Below are 23,321 nucleotides of genomic sequence, written 5' to 3'. Positions count from 1 at the left end.
CTGAAGGTGCTGTAAAGCCGCAGCCCGATTTAGGGCCTTTTTTTTTTACTGTAATGATTAAATGAACACGTATTTTGTATCACTGTTGTGCACCTCTTTCTCATCCTATACTCAAAGCAGAATACGCAGATGTTATACACACGTTTTACTGGAATCAGTGCACCTTGCTTTGTGCACTGTGGAAAAAAAAACATCTGTAAATACTCTTAAAAAAAAGAAACACAATGTTTATACCATAATTCTTTAGTGAATTTTATTTTATAATTATTAGACATTACCTCATAATCATTAAATTTTATGTTTTGTTGAATATCAAACATAATCCTGTAGTCCATGAATTGCCAAATGGTGGCCTGTGGGCCACATCCGGCCTACCAATGCTTTCCATCTGGCCCACAGTATATTAATGAAACCAGAAAATATGATGAGGAAAAATAGTTCTGGTATATAAAATATTTTGATTTTTTTTCTTCTGGAACCTCAAAATAATTGAGATGGAAATACTGCACAAATATGTGCATTCAGCCTGTGGGCTCTAAAGACATTATAAATCCATCTGTTGGCTTAATATTAGTGAGTAGCCTACCCAACCCAATGCAGCTGTCAGACACACCTCACTCACAAAGCTGTGTGCTTGTTTCGCTGGTTGTGCAGTGAAAAGCAGTAGCCTAGGAATGGTTTTAGGTACTGTGCTAAATACAGGGGGTGTTTTTAAAATAATACAATAAAAATATATTGCAATTACTGTGTTTCTGATGTTGTACCAAAAGTGATCATCAACTAGAAACGGATTGCAGTCTGCAGGAGCATGCAGGCTTTATCTCCACTTACAGCCGCTTCTGTCCAAATCAAACGGTCATAGAATACAGTATGTACTTGTGAAACTTGATCATTTGGAAATTGTAACTGAACAGTGAGTGACAGCAGCACACAGTGAGGTCAGTGATTACCTGCACAATGCACAATGCACAATGTAAATCACACACTGGTGATAGGCCTTTATAATTGGGGTGCATTCTGTGTCCCCATGCAAGAATGGGGACAAACTCATATTCTCATATAATATTTCTTTTTCTTTATTTTTTTCCCATGGTCTCATTAAAATAGGCCTAAATACATTATGATATATGATATGATGTAAAGAGGCACCATTAGAGTTTTTAAAACATTTTGCTTATGATTTACTGATAAAGGAAATTTGAATATGTGAATAGGTTACATTCTTTACAGGAGGCAACACAAGGGTTGTGAAATGGCTGTAACCACAGGCTACAGCATCTGAATTTGATCCAGTCACCAATACAGCTTGTTGTGTGGATCATTTGGGCATCACACACCTGTAGTTGGCAGATTCTTAATGGTCACAAGTCAGAATGTCCCATCAATGCTTGTGCATTTACATATACTTCAGTACAGTGGTTACTCTGATAAATCAGATTATGCATATAAACAGGAAACACATTTACATGCACAGTAGCAACCTTCTTACTGTAAATATGCATATATGCAGCAGAGCAGTAATCAGACTTGTCCAGGCAGACACAATGAAACTCCCTCTCACCGATTGAAGTTAGTTTCAGTTGCAGTCAAACTTATTTTAAATATAAGGACGTACTGTATCACTCTATGTAATGATCTCTGCTTTTATCCAGCCACTACATTCCCCTGTCACCCGTCTGTAGTTTTTTGTTATGCAAATGCATACTTTAGCCAATTAGAAACCTGTTTGCATCCATACATTGCAGCATATCAGTATTTTCTAAGAGAGATCTACTGTACCTTGGGAAATCTGGGTTCTCTCATCCCCTACCCTGAGTACAGAAAGCAGGTTTCTCCTTTACTTACTAACACTTACGAAATCAGCTTACATTTCAGTACATTACATTTCTGAGTAGCCGAACTTGCCCAGCTATGACATGTCATTACTATACCATACACATGTAAATATGCCATAAACCTGTAAATAAAGAGAAACAAATGTAAATTAGAACTTCAGTAGAGTGGGTGTGGACTGTAATGAACTTTGTAAGCATACTGTAGCAAAGCCAGTCCTGCAAAACAAGGAGGTGAGCACTAAAATCACATCTCTACTCTGCTCTCCTCCATGTCCACTCCAGGCTCATCCTCATTTTCAAGCATATCAGCTGAAGAAGTGTGAATATGAGTAGTAATGGAAGTGTAAGACCCCTTTAACATGTACTGGATTCACAAGGATGCAATCAGTCACTGCAGAACACACACCCGCACGTAGACGCACAGAAACACACTGGGAACAAAAGATGTACAAACACGTGCTGAGACACATTCAACAGCATGGTTATGTAATGATATGCACCTGCAGTATGCACTCTCATAGGAAAATGCATGTAAATTCACAAAGACACAAACGCGCTTGTAGAATTTAACCAAACCAATTACAACTTCAAAGTTGAACATTTTAAGAACCAGTTTCTGTACAGCACTTGAGGGCAAATCCTCTTTTACATAATTCAAGAGTTTTAGGTTTAACACTACTCAGTCAGGACATTTTTAATCAAACTGAGTTTAATTCAGTTTAATGGTGTTTACACTGTTCTTCAGCTGACAGCAGTGTTTTTAGCACTTACAGTACATATTTGTTTGTTTGTTTGCTACCGATGTGCTGCAGGTTTGATCTCCTGGCCAATGGTGGGGCATCCTTAACACTGAGTTTTGAGCGTGCTCCATTCCTTACTCAGTACAGAACTGTGTGGGTGCCATGGAATGTCTTCTATGTGATGGACACACTGGTCATGAAGAAGGTAAGTGGTGTCACTGCCGTGTGTCTAGATATTTGTCTGTCATGACTGGCAGGCCAAGGAACTGACTGCCTGACTGAAACTGCTCTTTTAAATGTTGTGGGAGTTTGACTTTTTATTGTTGTCCACTAACTGATCAAGTATTTATTAAATTTGTTACTGACATAATCAATTACCTTGTGGCACAGCATGACATTCCTAGCTGTGGGTTAGTGTCTTTTTTTTCAGTGACATACAGTATACACTATTTGACTGACACTGACTCCCCATCTGACAAATGAACTCAGTGTTATACAGTCAATAAAGTGATGATTCGGTGAATGAAAAGACTAACTGCTCCACAATGTGTCTGGCAATTTCAGGAGGAGAATGACATTCCGAGCTGTGATCTGAGTGGTTTCATCAGACCGAGTCCTGTCATTGTTGCTTCTCCTCTATCTACGTTTTACAGAAGTTCACCTGAGGATGGTCCCATCATACCTGAAACACAGGTAAGAAATAGCACACAGGAGTTATGTTAGTCACTTAGACCAACATCCAAGGCGAATATTTATACTTTTGTTAAAAATAAGATCTCAACCTAGCACTGTGGTCAGTACATAGTTTTCTAATGCAGTTATCACAAACTATCTTTATGCATAAGATACCAGCCTCAAATTTAAAAAATCCACCATTAACTCCTTGCCACCATCTGACAAAATGTGCTTCAAAAATGTACCCTCTTTAGCCCTATCAATGTGCAATGGCAAGAAAATGTATCTGAGCCCTTTGAACCTACTGTACCTGGTTAATTAGTCACAAAATGTGATCTGATTTTCAGCTTAGTCACAAGTATAGACATCAGTTCCTTCCTAAACAAGTCACTGTCTTAGTGCAGTGTCAAGGAATTTCTTAAACCAGTTCCAATGATTTTTTAAGCCTTTAGCTGTTACTCAGAGATTCCTTTTTAACTCATAGGATTTCCTGTGTTGGGATCACCTTAGCTGGATGAGGGAGAGTAGCCACAAAACAAAATCATCTCCATGTATAGATACTTTGTCTAACTGTGAACCGATGAATGTCCGAACGTTTTGAGTTTATTTTGTAATGCCTTCCAGCTTTAGTTCTTCATCCTAAGTCTTCAGAGATCTTGTTTTTGCAAATACCAGGCCCCACACGCCAGTGTGTGCGTGTGTGTGTGTGTGCGTGTGTGTGTGTGTGTGTGGGTGGGAGTATTACCACTCCACTCTGGGTGGTTGTTATTATAGGAAACTAAAGCTATATGCACACACAAACACACACATGGTGCGGTGCTCCACCCTGTGTTCTGCCTCTAATTGCCTATAAGCCTAATAGCAGGTTTTCTCTTGGGGGCGACTGAGGCTCCTCATGGAGGAATGTAATTGCATGCACACTACACCATGTTATCTTTGTGTGGTGTGTGTAAAACAAAGACAGAAAGAAAGAGGTACGTATATTGGGTGTGTCCATGTAAGAGAGATTGAGCCAGTGGAATACAAAGAGAAACTGCTGTGTGTGCGCACGTCTTTGTCACATTGTGTTAACAAATCCACAGAGGAAATGAAACAGACAGAACTCAATGTGTGTTTTTATATTTTTACAACCATGAACCAGCGTTTCATAATTATTTGTATTTGACAAGCATGTGAGTATGTTCCTATCTGCCAATCACAGACCTAGCTGTGTATCTGTGAGTGCAGATCAAAAGCAAGCGAATGGAAAGCCACTACTTAGCTTTTTGTGGAGTCCATTAGAGTAGATGGCAGTGAAAAGGGCATTCTTAAAGGGGGTGTAATGGATCTGTAATGAACACTAAATGCCTTGCTAATGAAAAGGCAATAGTGCCCTTGAAAATATAACACCAGAACAATCCAAATGGATCATTCCCTGAGGAGTGTTTTTTAATTCTTTAAATATTTATTATTTGTCTTGTTTTTCATGGAGTTGCCCTTCTTATCAAAAATCTCCCTTGTCTTCTCAGCTTCTAGCCCTTAACCTTGATCCAACTTTTATCTTGAACCAAGTGTGGGAATTTATATTACAAACCCCATTTCCAGAAAAGTTGAGACATTTTCCAAAATGCAATAAAAACTGAAATCTGTGATTTGTTAATTCACTTGAACCTTTATTTAACTGAGAAAAGTAAAAAGAAGAGGTTTTCAGTGTTTTTGCTGGCCAACATAGTTGCATTTGTAACTATAAACAAAATTAGAATTTGCTGCCAGCAACACATTTCGACTGTACTTTTACCTTGAAATGATTTAGATAATCTGGGTAAACCAATGAGTTGTTAATATATGCTTGGTTACAACTCAGTGTTATCATCTGACTGCTTGTGTTTCCTGTCCTGTCAGACTTGTGGCACTGTGTGTATTCTTATAAAAACAAAATAACAATGGCCAACAATGATGAATGAAAATGTAAAATTAAAAAAGGATGGCCAAGCTACAAAAATGATGCCAAAGTTGTAAAAAAAAAAAAATCTTTTAATTTGAGCCTTCATCTTTTTTGGTCTCTCTCTTATCAGCAGTGATGTTAAGACGTGTTGTGTGTCACTGCTATACTGTATGTAGCTTGACTGACAGAGCTGTGATCTAGTCTTACTTGTCTCTTTCAGGTTCAATATACTGTATGCATAATCACACCAGTCACTGATTAAAACACATACATATTCAATTACTGTATGTTCACATATAATATGCACACTTATACACTCCTAAAGACCTGCACAGGAACCCCTTAAGTTGTTTTATTTCTTTCTTTCTCCTCCTGAGTTGACACAAACACAGCACTGAAACTGTAGCTGCTGTTCTTCTAAAGTTCTGCTCATGCTGCTCTTCCTGTATAGACACCGTGTGCAGACAGGATGATACACCACATAGTGTCTTGTTTGTTTCAAGATACAATATTTGGATGATTGACATCGTGGTCAAAGGGAACTCTCCATTTACCTTTTTTTTGTAATTTTATGCATAAATAAAATACAAGTAAATTCAGTATTGCGAGCCAACAAGAAATTCAATGCGAGTGCAATTATTTTGCCATAGCCCTATCACTTTGACTAGTTTTACTTGAAAAGTACAAGTTTTTTACTGTTCAAATTTAAATGAATTTGTTTAGAGCTGAAGGTCTTATTTAACAAATTATTTTGTAAAGCCACTACATCAGTGCTTTAAAATGTTACTTATAATCATATCACCCAGTTCTACCACAAAAATTTCACTGTATCATGTTGGAAAGTAGCCATCTTAAATATGCACTCCTGTTGTGGGCTCAAATGGTTTCATGCTTGTTTTTCCTCTCATCTGAGCATTCTCACTGCAAACACTACGAGCAGTTCTATGAAGCTATGTGCCAATTGGCATTAGCATTCCCTATAAATATGATGCCTCAGATACCAGTTGGACAGTAAATCATTGCTGGGTGCTGATGTGTTTTCTGTGTTATTTTATCTTTTTGCAGGTTTTACAAGAAGAAACCTCAATACCAGGCAGCGATCTAAACCTAATCTACCTGAGTTCCAGAGCTGCAGGATATAAACCAGTCCTCAAAGTCACCATGACACAGTCATCGATACCTTTCAACCTGATGAAGGTGAGATATGTAATATTTATTACAATTTAAATGTCCTCATTGTCACTATGATATGGGACTGCATGTCAGTACAGAATGACCACCATTACCAGCTTCAATCAAATAATCAGTATCAGTGTCCCAAACCATTTATAGCATAGCATATAGCATTTATTGACCTTTGGGTCTGATGCTGTTTGTCCAGGTTCACCTGATGGTGGCGGTGGTGGGCCACCTCTTCCAGAAATGGTTCCCTGCCCAACCAAATCTATCATACACCTTTATTTGGGACAAGACAGATGCCTATGGCCAACGCGTCTTTGGACTCTCTGAGGCAGTCGGTGAGTTTGATGCTGATAGCAAAGATAAACAGAAGATAACACATGCTTTTAGATTCAGAGGTTTTTCCTCTTTAAGACTTAGCGTATGCTTGATGGAGAAAAACTTCAGGTTCTAAAGAACCAGAGATTACAATTAGCACAACTATCCCTAACACCAACATAATGACTAGCCACACAAGAGAAGAGCCCCACAGTCCTAGTAAACCCTATAAATCCCATTTTGATTCAACATCATGTACCTTATGGAGCTCAGCTATCCATGCTTCAGTGTTATGGATCAGATCAGCTACAGCACTGGGAGGTGTTTTTGTACATCAAATGAGCAATCCTGGATTTTCTAATGCCAGCTTAGGTTATCCAGATATTTTGGTTCTTCAAAGCCCAGTTATCCAGATATTTTGGTTCTTCAAACCCCATGTTGTGGATTAGAAAAGCTGGAATCAGTCATTCAAGAGAAGTGTGTGCTGTCGTGATCAGTGACTAGACAGTATATATCGACAGCTGAAACCATGATCAGATGGTTTCTAAATTGGCTGCATGCAGATGTCTAAGGAGAGAGCACAGCTTTTCACAGCAGCAGAAAGAGGGCTTCTGCTGGAGGGCGATGATTTTATCTGCATGTAACTGCAAAATGTGGAGATGTGGCTAACAAATTAAATACAGAAGTATCCCATTTAAACACATAGTGTCGTCACATGTCCACTGCTTTGATATGACAGCTAATTTTGTAGTATCTGTTAAATGTGTAAATAGTAATTCAATTCAATTCAAAATAATTCAGTTCAGTTTTATTTGTATAGTGCCAAATCACACCAAAGTTATCTCAGGAGACTTTACAAAGTAAGGTCTAGACCTTACTATTATTAATATTATAAAGGAAAAACCCAACAAATACCCTTTGAGCAAGCACTTGGTGACATTGGGGAGGAAAAACCCCAGCTCTTGGTGGGCGGCCTTCTGCCTCGACTGGTTGGGGTAAGTGGATAGAGCTTTGCACAGCTACATGCTCATAGGCTACACCAACAGAGTGACAAGCCAGAGAAGGATGATACATTTACAAAGTAAATGAAATTGTAGTGCACTTGTGTGCACTGAATCCCTCTGCATTAAAGTACGAGAATATTGAGCAAACTGGTAACGTAGCCTATTACTCTTAGTTATAATACCATTATTATTCATTTTTCTTCATAGCTTTGCCTCAATAATCAAATAAAGTTTTTAAATGAAGTGTGATATTCTCCACATTTAGTTTTTTCTGTGAAACATTAGAACACTTCTCAGTCTTTTACTAAAGACTATTATGTAACACATTTCAGCAAATGATTAAGTAGCCTATAGTTGTCTACAATTTGAATATTTATCACTTGTATATGTCTTTTTGATCAGAGTAAATCTCTTTCTTCTCAGATAAACTGTCTTATTGTTCACATCGTCACATGACACTACTTCAAGCAGCTATTAAAATATGTCAAGCACTTAACTGTTATGAATTCAACATGCATAGATACATCTGTGTCAGAAAGGATTCCCACTCATTCACGCCTTGCATATTCCAAGTGCTTATTTTTCAGTCTCATAAGGATTTACAGCAGTAAAATGAGCATAAAATGTAGGAGTGGGAATCTTTTCTGAAGTGACTGTAGCCTATGTACTGTAAATTTTGCTAAATTGATAATTTGGCCACATCTATTGAGAAAATTTGTAATAATTAGCTTTAGATCTATTATTTCCCTTTGTATTAAAGCACATAGGAAGAAGGCAGACTGAAAACTCACAGGAATACTTTCAGGGCCAGGTACACTTTTCACATAGTTAAAAAAAATTGTGCTCTTTATCACATTTTCTACATTAACAACCCTATATAAAAATCTCTAGTCAATGCACACTGTGTGGTGGAAAGAGCAAAGCTCTTCTTTGTCTGCCCATAATATGAGGCACTACCAATCCACCTCAATAAATGTTTTCCTCCTGACCGAAACCATACAGTTTGATTAAGAACAGTTTGGAATGAGCCAAAGGTTTGTCAATCTCTCAGTCAGTTTTCCTAAAACTCCTGTCTTATTATAATCTCTGATGTCAGAGAGTCACTTCCTGCTCTGAGACCCTTTAAATCTGTGAAGTAATCTTGTTTATATTGATTAAGCCTGAGAACAAACCTGGTCCTGAACATGTTTGAGATTATGGACATGTTGCCATGACAATAAGTTCCGCAAATGTGAGACTTTCAAAGAACCAGCAGATTCGTGATAATGTGAGATTGTCTACAAAATTATCCAGCTAACTTGTTAGTCCCCGTATGAAGAACACCTCACAGATGTACCTGAAATATATGTGCAACACTCTGTCCCTACTACAGCACAGACCCTGCCTGTGACATCAGCATTAAGCCCAAGGCCATTCTGTTTTGCAAAGACACCTTCCTAGTGTCAAATTCCTCTTTAGATATAGCCTTAATGGTAGTGGTGGTATTATTTATGTGCTTCTCTAACACACACATCAAAGCCACAGTTTCTTCCTGGTTTATATGTTGCACCATATGAGGGTAATAAGATACGTGCCTGCTATACACTGGAATGTGCAATACTCTGCCGTGATGATGCAACAGCTTATACAGGTTTGCAACTTCAGTGGTGGTGGCAGGATGTTTGTTTTGAATTAAGAATGCTATATAACATAACCCTTGCACTGGCCCTTCAAGTATACATCCATAGGCTTTGGAGCCACACACCATATACACATGTTCTTGAAGAGCTGATGTGGTATTGGAAGTTACATTAATTTTGGCAATGTTGGAACAATTACTGGAGCCCAAGGGTCTGGGATCAAAGAAACACACTGGCCTTGATTCTGAGTTGATGTTAAAACAAAAAGGAACTGACTGCAATTCATGCACAGCTACAACTGGAAATGAATAATTGCAATCTCTGTCTTTACCTATAAGTCCTACTGGGAGTGAAGAACTGAGTGAAGTTACAGCTATTGATGTTAAGGCTATAATTAAGGCCCATGGAACAGTCTCTACCATAGCATTTACTCTTATCATAGGATAACTGTAACTGCTTCACAACTATCTGAGATACATGTAGTTGACCAATCAGTTTGCTTAAGGGTCAGTGTGAGTGAAACAGTATGGTGATTATGGTAACATTCATTAGAGTCATTAACAACTCACTCAAATGATCCCAGTCCATTCTTTCTCATTCATCCTTAAAGAATGGAATTAGAGTTAGCATTGGTGAGAAGGATGAAAATGGCAATTGCTGACAAATCCAGCAGTTGGACAGATTCTAGTTATAAGCATAATCTTTCATCATTCCCATAGCAACATTGAAGGTATCATAGAATCTGCATTTCCTGTGTACTTTATCTTTGCTCATTGTCTCATGATGAGTGAAGCCTTTGAGTCTCTTAGTTGGAGGGGTTTCCTCAGCAGCTCTGTTTGTGTGTGCAAAATGGTTGTGATGGAAATATGTGAGCTTGTGCTCTCTAATGGTGGTCCTCTGTCTATATCAGGTTAGCTCTGTGAGGTGTCACTAACGGGCTTGCACCTGTGGACATTGGTCTTCACATTAGCACTTTATGTGGTCTTAGCCAGCCTTGTTGTTTTTTTAGGGCAGAGACACACCAAGCCGATGTGAAAGAACTAGCAACAATGAAAGGCAACCTCTGCGTTGCCTCACGTGAGCAGTCTGGGGCAGTTGGACTGAAAATGTGGCACTTGAACACACTACACCGTTAACAGCCAACTAGCACATACTGTACGTTCTGCGCCTGTGTGACAGAAATAACTCCCCCTACCAGGAGGTGGCGGTATCTGTATTTGCCATTCAGAAAGGGAAAGAAGAAGAGCTAGAATGCACAAAAATAAGCTATAAACAAAACACCCCTCATTTAAAACAGCTGCTGTTTGTAGCTGCTTCTAACTGAAAATATGTTTGTTAAGTTTCAAATGACACTCCCATTATCTGCCAATGGTCTTTTGGTTGTGGAAGAAGAAAGGAGGTTTTGGAGTTAAAAAACAAGGAGAAACCGCTTTAGATGGGTAATATCACAGATAGTAAAGCACCAGGCTGAACTGTTCTCTTCTCCTGCACTGATTCACTAAGCGTAAGAGCGAATCAGTGTGGGACACACCAGGAAGATGAGCTCCAACAGACACAACTGACAGCCTGGCAATGGCTGACGACTTGACGTGTCTCTGCCCTTATGTGTACATCTAATGGAATATAACACCAAAGGTAGAGCATCTGGCCATTTTAGCCTGTTGTTTGCATGGTTTTGGTCAGTTTTTTTATTGTGATATTTATTCTCACTGTCTGTCCTGAGCTCTGAGATTGATAGGGAACTTCCATTCTACCCCAGCTGTAACACTTTGCTCAGCTGGTGGGTGATTTTGGAGGTAAATTTTGAGGGGGGGTGCAGTGTGTGGTCATTGAAAATGTGTTCTGATATACAGTATGTTCTTCAGAGAAAATCAGCCAAGGCCACTGAGTCTCAGTGTGAAAAAATAATTACTCGTATCTTTTTTTTTTTTTTTTTTTGATTAAAAAAAAGTGGGACACCAGTGATCTGAAAGAAAGTGTTTACCATTGTCTAACACATGCCCCAAGCAAGTGACTCTTTACTGACAAAACTGCAACTTAGCCAGTGATGCTCTGTGACCTTGCGCAGCCAAACATTTTAAGTTTTGCAGGCTTCCTCCATGAGGGAGGCCATCAAAAGGTCATCAACATCCTGAAGCAATGTACTACCACCAGAGAGCAACAGGTCTGTCTTTAGCGCTGCAGCATATATTGATGGTGAGTGGCAGTCTGTGTGAGCTGCCTGCCTTCAGATGTGAAAGCAAAAAGATGCCGGCTGTCTCAGAGGTCATGCTAGACTTGTTTATCATTGTTCATCATTTTTTTGGACAGTGTCATAAAAATGTGGCAAAATTTATTATTACCCATCAATTTAATTGTAATTGTTTTAATGATAAGACAAAGTCTTTTTAATAGCATTTATTTTTCATTCACTTTCATTTTATTTTTAATCATTAATATACAGAACAAGCCACTTTTCATGTCAAGACATGACTTTTTTCCCACAGTGACAGTGGAGGCCATTAGAAACAATGCAGCCACTGTGCATAAACAAGCATGCATGAACCCTGCAATTTTACAAAATTAGATAATTACCATTAAAATATGAACAACCCATTTACACCAAGTTTGGCTAACTGTATTGAATTCAGCTGACCAGCTATAGTTTAGCCTGCTGCAGAGGCGATTGTCAGTAGGTTTTGTATCTTTGGACAGACGACACCAGTTATCTGAAAGCCCACCCCGCACTTTGCTGCTACAATGGAGATGCACTTGCCAGCTTCACTTCAGCCAAAGTTTTTAAGTTGGGAAACATTTCTCTCAGGACGTGCTTAGAAGTTACTGTGCACGTAATATGTCCCGATCCTGAAACACTGTGACATCACCAGGAGGAGTCTGCTACATGTGCTCCTTCTGCACCAGAAGCACAGCTGCACCCCTCTGTGACCCATCACAGACATGCTCCATGGCCTCCAGTCCATAGCTGTTCAACACACTGTCAGCTCTGGGATAATGAGATGTGTTGAATATGGTCTCAGTTGTCCTTCATCCACTACATCGGTTCCTTTTTCTTCACCTTGTCCCTTAATGCCATAGCAATTGTCTGTGTGTGTGTGTGTGTGTGTGTGTGTGTGTGTGTGTGTGTGTGTGTGAGTGAGAGCTGACAATCTCTTTCTCATTGGCCTAAGATCCCATGGTTGGAAAGTGGGCGAGACAGCAATAGCAATATGAGAAACAGAGTCTGTGACACAGCTCTAATACTGCTCATTGGAGAGAAACAAAGCAGCAGCACAGCCCACAGGGCCAAAATACACATGTGGGTGGAGACAACATGGTCTGAAGGCAAGGCAATTTTATTTATACAGTGTATTTCAGACACAGGAGGAATTCAAAGTGCTTTACAGAGACCAGGAAAAACAGTAACAGCATTAAAAACAATAATCATTAAAACCAGAATAAAATCAGTTAAGACAAAATGAAGATAAAACATTGTTAAAATGAGATAAAATGCATAAAATAAAAATAAGAACAAATTCATGAAATAAAAGGTCTGAAACAGAAATCTAGCAGTTACACTAGCAGAAAGTGCAGCACAGTCAAACAAACGCAAAGGAAAACAGCAGAGTTTACAGTTTTCAGACTTGAAAGTGGCAAAGCAGGAAGATGGTTCCATGTGTGTGCAGCATTGTACTGAAAGCATCCTCACCCTGTTTGGTTGTGACCTGAGGTTCTACCAGCTGACTGCTTCCTAAGGATCTCAGCGCCCTAATGGAGTTGTATCGTTCAAGGAGATCAGAAGTGTATTTTGGCCCCATAAAACTGAGTGATTTACAAACTAGCAGTAGCACTTTAAAAACTATTCTATAGGTAACTGGTAGCCACTGTAAGGCAGAGACCTGCACAGGTCCAATTTTGAAAACCCACAAAGTTCCATTTGTTACCCACAGGTATTTGTAAATTAAATCCGGATCCGAACTGACCTAACCCACTAGCATAAAACTTGTGAATCAACCTGTAACCAATAATTAAAATAGACTTGAAGCTACACAGTCACTTAGCTTAAAATATTTGAGAGTTGTGTTCTTGGAATAGTAGCTGTTGATAGACACAGCACCTGGCCTCTGCAGCTGCTCCCTTAGTGAAGAAGTTCCTAGCTTGTAGCTATCAAATGTTAACACTTTTTGGCACTATTTACAACCAGATTTCTTCCATACGTCTGACTTGGCCTTCAATGAGGTATTGTCCACAATTTTGTATTCACCACTGGCTGTTTTTGCTTTTGGGTTATCCAGTTTGACACACTGACACCTAGGTCTGAATGAGCTGTAGTTGTCTAACAGTCTTTTTGGGAAGACCAGACAAAAGACCAATAGTCCAGCCTGCTGCAGATGAAGGCATGAATTAGTTTCTCTAAAGCTTGTCCTGATATGAGACTTGACATGAGTCTTGCTATTTGTTTGAGATGATAAAAAGCCGATTTAGTCATGGTAAATGTTCTTATACTTGTATAGCACTTTTCTATCCATTGCAGCCCACTCAGAGTGCTTTCACACTATTTGGCCATTCACCCATTCGCACTTACACACCAGTGTCATCACCGGGAGCAACTGGGGGTTCAGTGTCTTGCTCAAGGACACTGCAACATGTGGACTGGACAAGCCAGGAATGGAACTGTTAATTTTCCTGTTAGGAGATGACCCGCTCTGCTTCCTCAGCCACAGCCGCCCCCAATGGCCTTGATGTGACTGGTGAAGCTCAGGGCTGAGACAATTATGACACCATAGTTTCTAACTCAGGTCTTTTTATAATTCTAGAATCAAGCGGATCATCCCAGACACACTCACAGTTGTAACATGCTCAGATGAAGGAGTCATCTTAGCTTTCTTATCAACAGATGACAAAGTAGTGCCTGAAACAACCAACATAGAAATCTCTTGACCCTTCAATGTAACCTCAGTCACTGGATATTCTCTTAGGGATTTAGACAATCTAATCGTAGTGGCTTGCAAAACAGTGGAGGTAGTTTTACTGTTGGCATCCCTGTGCGTGATTTTGATCTCCAAATGGCTCAGTCATTTTATGAGGTGTCCATGCCGACCACATCTTTTATACTTTCCTTCTATCTCTGATTCTCTAGATTTTCCCACAGTGCTGTTAGAAAGTCATGGAGCAGCAACAATAAAAGGCCAATCAAGTTAAATAATCAAATCTGACCTTGAACCAGTAGCCACTTGTCTGAAGGGCCTGACTATGGGTCTTTTACATATATCAAAAGACACTTTAGGAATCATTGAAGGTAATGACAATCATCGACAGACAGTATGACCGAGATGGAAACAAAATCTATACAATTAAATTGCACCAATTCAACACAAACAAATAAATGAATAAATAAATAAATGCAGTGGTCTAATTTTGGCAGTATACTGTGGAGTAAGGGATTTTTCTGCAGCGTCAACTTCTCCTGAACCTACATAATGCTGTAGACAGCTACAGCTAAGTTAAAATAGATTTTGTAGAACGGCTTTGACAGGGAAATGGCTTGGACATAATGGGCACGCTAACCTCTCTGACACCTTTATGAGGGACATGTCCGGCAGATATACTTCTCACTGACTTATTACTTATAGTAGCCCAGCTTAATGGGTTGAACATAAAAATGATTTACCACTATGTTCTATAACACTTCTGAAATTGGTCCGCATATGTTCTAATAAGATAGCATAACCCCAAGAATATTTGCAGTGCATGTCTTGCAACTGTTCAAAATCAGAGCTGAGATGCAAATGTACAGGTGAAAATCATCAGAAGGCAGCTTCACAAGTGCATATATTGGTGCTCACCTCTGCCACTCTATTGACCTGCGTTCACATCACAAATTTCTGAAGATGTTATCGGTGTTGGCTTTCTGAGTAGTGGGCCAGTAACTATGAGACAGTGTAATATAGACCGCAAACCTCTTTAAGATGTAGTTTGGTATTTGGAGGCAGCATGAATTAATAGTTATACAGGCGCAGACAGTGCTTAGTGACAGATAGAGCAAGATAGATGATCAGTGCTGTGGGAGGTGTAGACACATATCTGCTGTGTGATGTTATAGACAGTGAACAGCCAAGCAGCATGCATTATGCCATGTTAACACAAACAAACCTAAATGTAAAAAAGGTGTTTTGTTCCTAAACATGACCAGGTTGTTTTTTCTCCCCCCTAAGCCTAAACAAGTAGGTCTTGTGCCTAAACATAACCAAGTGTTTTGTGTGTCAAAATGTAATGAAATCGTCAAGATTTCACGATCATAGTGTCATATTTGACTGTTTCCAGTAGCTTCCTGCTAGCTAGCTATCCATTGTGTTTATGGCTGTTTCCATGATGACAAAGGTTTATAAAGCTTTGTAGAGCAAGATACATTATCATCAGGATTCTTTTCAATTCCTCCCCCGACCATAGGAACACTATTTAATGATGCAGCCTTTTGGGTTGTATGAACGGAAAGGGACGAAAAACCATATGGGCTCTAAGGGTTGGAGAACTTTCAATGGAAAGTAGCTAAAACCTGCTTGAAAAGTTGCTAGATGTCACTAGATGAAGCAGTTTGGTTTTTGATGACATCATCACATCCTTAATACATCCATGCCATTAAAACTTTGTCAAGTAATTGAATCAAGCATAACAGAAGTAACTATAATTCTAGTATAACATTGTAATAACAATCTAAAGTTACAATTTGTTATGACAGTATGAAAGAGTAAGCTTGTATGAAGGGATAAAAGACATAGGCCTACAAGCAATTCATGTTTATGCAAATATAGGCCATAATGTATGAATCCCCTGACAGTGTTTCTTTCACCTGCTGCCTTCCTGTTAACTGAGAAAATGTTATATATAAAAATATGAACCTTTCAGTCAACATATATCAAACTATGGGGAAATATGACTAAGAATGAAATGCTGGGAACTCTGGCACACACATGCCTAGCTCATTCATGTGTCCGCCTGTGGCAGTGCAGCCAACTAAATGCTCTCCTACTCTCTCCCACCCGCCGGATGGGAAGCCAAGAGGGGTGTTACTTCGACTGGCGAGATAGAAGGACCTCACAGGCAGCCCTGACAGCTCCAGAGAAGCTACTTTGTCCTAAAAGTCACTAGATTTGTCATTAGTTGCTTTTTTGAAAAGAAGTTGCTTAAGGGGTCTTAAACATCACTAAATCTAGCAACAAACTCACTAAGATGGCAACACAGCTTGTTTCTGCTGCCCTAAAGACACCAATAATGGTTATTGCAGTTTTAGAAAACATTTTATTAAATTAACATGTGACTGAGTTTCTATAATTCTAGCCAATTCAGTCACTCATTTTTCTAACCTTTTTCTGACACATTTCTTCTCCATATACCTACTGTTACACCCAAAGACAGACAGAAAGCAGAAATGCAACGCTTAATTTTTTGTGCTATTAATACATATTAAATGAAATAATGGGCAAATATAGCAACAATATATTATAACAATAAAATCAAAATTTAGAATAAAATATTTAAAAAACATTTTGTAAATTATTAAAAATTACACCATTTACATTATCTCAGGACTTTTTTACCCTGTAGAAATATAATTTGTTTTGGCAAGTCTGGTTTTCCTTCAATAAGAATTTTTTCATGAGGTCAGCCTGGTTCATTTAGTGAGGATGTGATCTGTTCTTACCTTTAATGTGCAGATGAATTTGTGACTTAATTGAGGAAAATGTTAAATGTTCATGTAAATATTGTGCAAATGTTTAGTTACTGTATTTTTTGTTAAACTTAATCACATTTTCTTACTTTACTCTCACTTTCTTAATTTACTCAGTCTAATTTAGTAACCTTTAACGATTTTGTTTTTAGAATTTTTTTCATAATGGTAACTAATAAATTGGTCATCAATGCATCTATAAAGACATTACTTCAAGATTATACATTTTGTACTATTAAGTAAATACAGATTATTTGTAATATTTTTATAACCCACATTCTGGGTGCCACTTTTGCTTCTTTCTTTCCTTCTCTTTTTTCTGGCCCTGCTTCTTTCTATGTCTCACTTTTGTCCTGCCTGATAGGCAGGTATTGTTTCTTTTTAATTTAATGCACACAGCTGCTGTGGCTGCCTGTTCGCATAGTGGAAATGGCAGAAATGAAACTGGCAGAGCACAACACTGTGTGTGCATGTGTTGATTTGGCAAGTGTCCCACCCCTGACATTACAGTGTTGAACCTCACAGAGGACAGGTAGCTTCCCAGTGTGTGTGTGCATGCATGCTGGGCAAGAGAATGAAGGCCTTCCATGAACCAGCAGCAGGAGTTAGCAGATTCTATAAAAGCAGACATTAACTGTGGTTACCGTGTTTTCACATCTGGTTTTTGTTTGCTTTGATCTAAATCACAGAGGTTTTCTGACTTGGTTTGGTTTATACTAAGCACAGTCACCAGAAAGAGTTGAATAACTGGCCTTGCCCTGTATGTGTCTAACAGTGTCAGTGGGGTTTGAATACGAATCCTGCCTGGACCTCATCCTGTGGGAGAAGAGAACGGCCATGTTACAGGGCTATGAGTTGGATGCTTCCAACATGGGAGGATGGACGCTGGATAAACATCACATCCTGGACATACAAAATGGTAGGTGTCATAATATCACAAAACCTGCACTCTCAAAATGTAGTTATATGTTCACATACTTTTATCCGCAGAGACAATACCAAATGAGTGTAACAAAATAAATGATTTGTAGACTGGTAGGACTATGTAGCAATGCAAAAAACAGAGGCCACATGGAAGCATGTGGTGTGTTTGGTGTATCCCTTCAGCTCCACAAAGCAGATTCAGTATTCCTAGAGATTACTTTGTAAAATAATAATAATAATACTAAAAACAGGAAGTGCTGAAATTGATGTATGCTGTGATTTAAAGAGTTTTAAACATTTTATTTCAGTGTCACTGTTAAAAAACAAAACAACTTTTGGTTAAAAAAAATATCCATGTTATCTAAAGTTTATTATGATTACAAAATAAAAAATAAAAACTCTTAAACTTATTCTTATGATGAGAAACCAATTGAGAAAAAATGTGAAAATGGTTTTCACATTGTACTATGCAAAAAGAGCCTTAAAAACTGTCCCTTCTTTATTGCAACATGAAAACTAGGACTGTACCCAACTGAAGATTTTGTCAACTGTCAGTCAGCTCTCATTTATAATTCTTCATACAAATGTTTTCCCCTCACATTTTTGTTATCTTCCTAGTCCCATTCAAATGGATGCATGTTGCATAAACGGTCAGTAAACGGCTGTGTGTTGCACTTTAATAGACATGGGTAAACAAACCATACTTACATCAGGCAAAACCAGCGACATCGTTGTGACCGTTAGTCTTTTCTCTTGTAAATGTACACCACAATGTTTGAAAACACTTCTAATAAAGAACAAATCTCACCTTTATGTGGCTTGTACTGGTGGATTTTGTTGTCTTTTTCATCTCGTTCTGCAATTTGCTAAATAGATCTGAACTTAAAGTGCCCATGGCATGCTCATTTTGTGTGTTTCCAGCCATTTAATGTTTCATCTTGGGTACCGCTAGATAAACTATCACATAATATTTTGTTTGCAAGACATGTATAAACCGAGTTGCTTTTGCATAGAAATACTAGAACATAGGTACACCTCTTTTTTGGAGTTTTAGTTCACATCTAAGATGATGATTCACTGTTGTGACATTGTAAATAAGTCAGAAAATAAGGAAAAGCATGCCATGGGTTCTTTAATGTATATTCATGCACTGGCCAGTGTCATCATTTAAATGGGAATTCCCCCCACCCACCCCCGACCACAGGGGGAAGCACTTGAGCAAATTAATGCCTGACACAGCAAAATAAAGAAAAGAAGACAACAAACTTCCGGGCTGGAGCTACTTTCTAGTGTAATGCACACTGGCTGGCAATATACAGTATATATGTATGTATGTATGTATGTAAGTATAAAGTAAAAACAAAGGCTCCACTAGAAGAGTCTCATTCGACTGACAGGTCTTGTGACTAATGACTTAATTATTCGCCTATTAGGGGGCAGCCCTAATGAAAACCAAAATTAAAAATAAAAACATAAAACCCATACCAAAAAACTTTTATTAAACGTTTATTTCCTCTTACATGCAAAATGTTTATTATATTAAAATACATAACAAACCTCCACACCTGTGCAATATCCATGTGCAATATTTGAAATTCACCATCTTATTTATTATTTTATTTTTGTATTCAGGATTTTATCTACTATTTTATTCTTATGTAATTTTAGTTTTAGACTAGGTGTTCTTCTTTTTTGGGGTTTTAACTTTTTACTTGACTCTAAGAAAGCCTTGCACAAGAATTGCTATACTGTATGCCTAGACTGTCTGATTATGCATAAATGGCAAATAAAAATATTGAATCTTGACACCTTGATTTTTGACACATAAGTGGAATTTTACCTTTATTATTGACAAAACTAAAAAGAAAAAACTATAAAGCTTTTCTTATAGAAAACAATACAGTAACTTTACAGTAACAGTGGCATCAGCTGCATGTTTGTTGAAACTAAAACCGCAAGGCTCACCCACTATATTGTCAAGTCTAGATCAAGACATTGAACAGGCTCACCTCTTTTTCTTTTCTTCCAGCACAGCGTTTTCTTCCTGATCATATTGTTTATACCACCCCATTTTGGTAATTACTGTATGTCTTAAAATTTGTCAACTGATATTTAAAAACTAGAGTTAACAGCTACTTAAATACACAAATCCTTATCAGTATTCAATATTTTATTCTCTGTGAGCTTATGAAAGTCAGACATGTGCAGTGTGATAGAATCTGACAGCTAATCCCCAGATACTGATTTGTGTTGTGGTGAAAGGCTGTGGTTGCTTTAGGCCCCCAGCATTGGCCAGCGGTACTGCTTCAACTGACTGGTCTGAATGTGCTGCATTGATTTCCAAATCAATATGAAGTACGCAGCACAGTGTGAATCCATACCTTTACTTGTTTAAATACAGATTTTGAATCTTGTGCTTTAATCATCTGGTTTGCAAAGGACATGCTTCTGTATGCATTGCTGTTTACAACAATGAAGAACAGTTACATATTTCAAATAAGTCTTTTGTTGTAGTTATAAAGGCACTTTGACTTTATAAACCCACCCCCTTCCTTGCTGTCCTCTATCTGTCACCCCATCTATCACATTGCTATTCATCCCTCTCTCCCCACAGTCCTCTTGGGCTTTCAACACCTTGTCACTTGATTCAGTGTGTGTCTGAGTGTGTGCGTGTTTAAAACACAGGTGTGATTTGTGATTTTCTTTTTTTTTGTCTGCTGTGTCTGTGGGTGTGAGTTTGTGTCTTGAAGGGACAGCACCCCAATGCACAATATGCGTTTGTCCTTTTGTGACTAAAACACACTTTATAGACGTAAGAATAACCCTGTTTGTTTGTGTGAGAGGGAGAGCCCTGCAGTGTGTTTTTTGTAGTTTGTCTTGTAGCTCCGATAATAATGTGGAGGGGATGATGTGCCAATTTTGGAAATAACATGTCTGAACAAGTAAGTGTTGACTTCTAACAGTCTGGCAGTGCGACACTCACTGTTTCTTGTTCTGTGTTTTCATGTTTTGACAGGGATAACCAGCTACCATCCTAATTACTGAATGACTGTATTTAATTTTGAGTTATCTTCATATTTGTCTATTGACAAAAATGGTATTGGGGCAGTTGAAAGGCATTTACAGAATTTTGCTGCAGCTGGCCCTGGAGCACAGAAAGGGATTACTATCACACTATCAGAAACTACTCCAACTGAACCATGACAATGGTAAAATACAAAGTGTGTGACCTTTTTCTTTGTACATTCTAAACTCCTCAACCACTCAGTTCTTCTTAATCCAACAGGTCCTCATACACACTGTAGATTACTGTTCTTTTTACATTTGAGAGGAATTAGTGGTTTGGAGGAAGGATACTGAGTTTTGTTTTTAAGGTACTTCACAAGCTGTCATTTCCACTTTGATCCTTGTTCATGTTCATACACGTATATTGTACAGTAGCTGTATCAAATGGCATACTGGTTCTTAATGAACAACATAAACCAGTGAATTGACTTGCACAGTTATTACATATTGAGGATAGCTTTTTCTCTTGCTTGAAGCCTAATTGTAACTTTTTATTTTCAGACTAAGTGTTCTTTGTGGCTTTTGACTCCTTACCTGACTCCAAAGGAGAGCTGCACAAGAATTCCTATATGCCTAGACTGTCTGTTTATGCATAAATGGCAAATAAAAATCTTGAACTCTTGAAATTTCATGAAAAGAATTGTAAATGTTCTTAACTGTACAGTGCTGTACATGGCCTGCGGTGCGCTTGCTGCATTCTGAAAAATTGAGATTTTCTTATTTGCTTCGGCGTAGACGTGCGTAGAACAACACAGACACATTCCAGCGCTCGTTCTCTATTGTGAGCGTGCTTGTCATGTGTCTCCATTTAAAATTGTGCAAAAAGTGCAAAAGATGTGAAAAGTGAACAGCCCCCTATGTTATATTTTTTCCACGATGAAGAATAGAATTTGATTTTTTTGTTTTGTATCATTATCAAAATGTCAATTAGCACAGCCTTTGCATGCATGAACAGTGGTAAGATTTAGTGTGGATTTGGCACAATTAGTCTGAAATCCATGACATGTAAAGCATAATGCTAGAATGTCGATATTTTTCACATTTACTGGGGGGAAAGCACCAAATGTAAGAGATTAGAAAAAGACACGGAGAGGGAAGAGAAAGAGGGAGTAAAAGAGGCATACATTGAATTTACAGTATATACAGAGGCTCACCCATACCTTAATACACACACCTGATGTCTGATCTGTGAGCACTGAGCACTGCAGAACAACTCAGACTGAAAGAGAGCATGAGAGAGAGAGAATTTGTAACAGGGATTTCAGGGGCAGGAGGTTGTTGAAAGAGTTTATCTGCTTGCTTGTGCATACATTGTGAGCGTGTTTGGATGTGTGAGTGTGAGTGTGTGTGATTGCCATTCAAGTGTACTTGTGACTTTTCTAAGTTTGTGTTAGTCTATGTATGTCTATCAGTGTGTGCAGAGATAGAAAGAGACTGGCAGAGTGCAGAGTGTAAAGCTGCCTGGTAAAGCACTGCAGCTCAGCCACAGTCAGGGTGTCTTAGTGCTTTGCTCCAGAGAACAGGAGAAAGTGTTGCTTTCTCCAGGACATCAAATCAAGATGACTGAACTCTGAACAACTTTACATTTTTGTTTCTATCTTCTGTTTCCTAATTTACATGTTTACTATGAACCTACAAATGAAAGAGCTTTAAGAGATTTAAGAAGATTATGAAGTAAATAAAATTATATCCATATAATCAAAGAAAATACTACACATGCCTATAAAGAAACCATACAATCCTACAACCCCAAATCAAAAAAAGTTGGTACAGTATGTAAAATCTAAATTGAAAATAGTGTGATGTGTAAATCATCTATGTCTTGTATTACATTGAAAACAATACAGCAGGACATTATTTGATGTGACACCTCATCAGTTTCATTCTTTGTTCAAAATATTGTAGTGCCTGACACAGGTGTGCCAAGGTAATCCTGAGCCCATGTGGTTATATCGCTTATAGAAGAGTGATAATTCTTGGTGCAGTGCTGTCTGAGGGATCAGAGAGCTTGGTCATCCAGCCTAGGCTTGTGCCCTTTACGCACTGAAATCCCTCCAGATTCCTTGAATCTTTTAATTAGGTTCTGCACTGTAGAGGATGACGTATCCAAATCCCTTCCTATGTTTCTTTGAGGAACATTGTTTTTAAACATTTCATTAATTTTCTCACACATATGTTGGCAAACTGGTGGTCCTTGGCCCATCTTTGCTCCTAAAGGGCTCGGCCTTTCCTGGATGCTACTGTTGTACCAAATCATGATGAGGTCACCTGCTGACATCACCTGTTTCTAATGAAATCATCATTTCATTGTTTCACCTCATTACTGGCCCTG

The 23,321-nt window shown here is 38.4% G+C and overlaps 1 protein-coding gene across 14 annotated transcripts in view; it reads left to right on the top strand.

The window, feature by feature from the left end:
- Positions 1 to 23,321, top strand: part of LOC109965182 (teneurin-3) — a 620,836-nt gene that overhangs the window by 537,016 nt on the left and 60,499 nt on the right. For all 14 annotated transcript variants that reach the window (XM_020608995.1, XM_020608997.1, XM_020609006.1 and 11 more), the window contains 5 exons: positions 2,648 to 2,780; positions 3,140 to 3,268; positions 6,240 to 6,371; positions 6,556 to 6,691; positions 17,775 to 17,918. In XM_020608995.1, coding sequence (XP_020464651.1) covers positions 2,648 to 2,780; positions 3,140 to 3,268; positions 6,240 to 6,371; positions 6,556 to 6,691; positions 17,775 to 17,918 — 674 coding nt within the window. The remainder of the gene's footprint in view (positions 1 to 2,647; positions 2,781 to 3,139; positions 3,269 to 6,239; positions 6,372 to 6,555; positions 6,692 to 17,774; positions 17,919 to 23,321) is intronic.

Source organism: Monopterus albus, unplaced genomic scaffold (genome assembly GCF_001952655.1).
Source record: "Monopterus albus unplaced genomic scaffold, M_albus_1.0 scaffold97.1, whole genome shotgun sequence".
Classification (NCBI taxonomy): domain Eukaryota; kingdom Metazoa; phylum Chordata; class Actinopteri; order Synbranchiformes; family Synbranchidae; genus Monopterus; species Monopterus albus.
The sequence above is the reverse complement of the archived record's forward strand: the minus strand, read 5'-3'. Positions and strand labels throughout refer to the sequence as shown.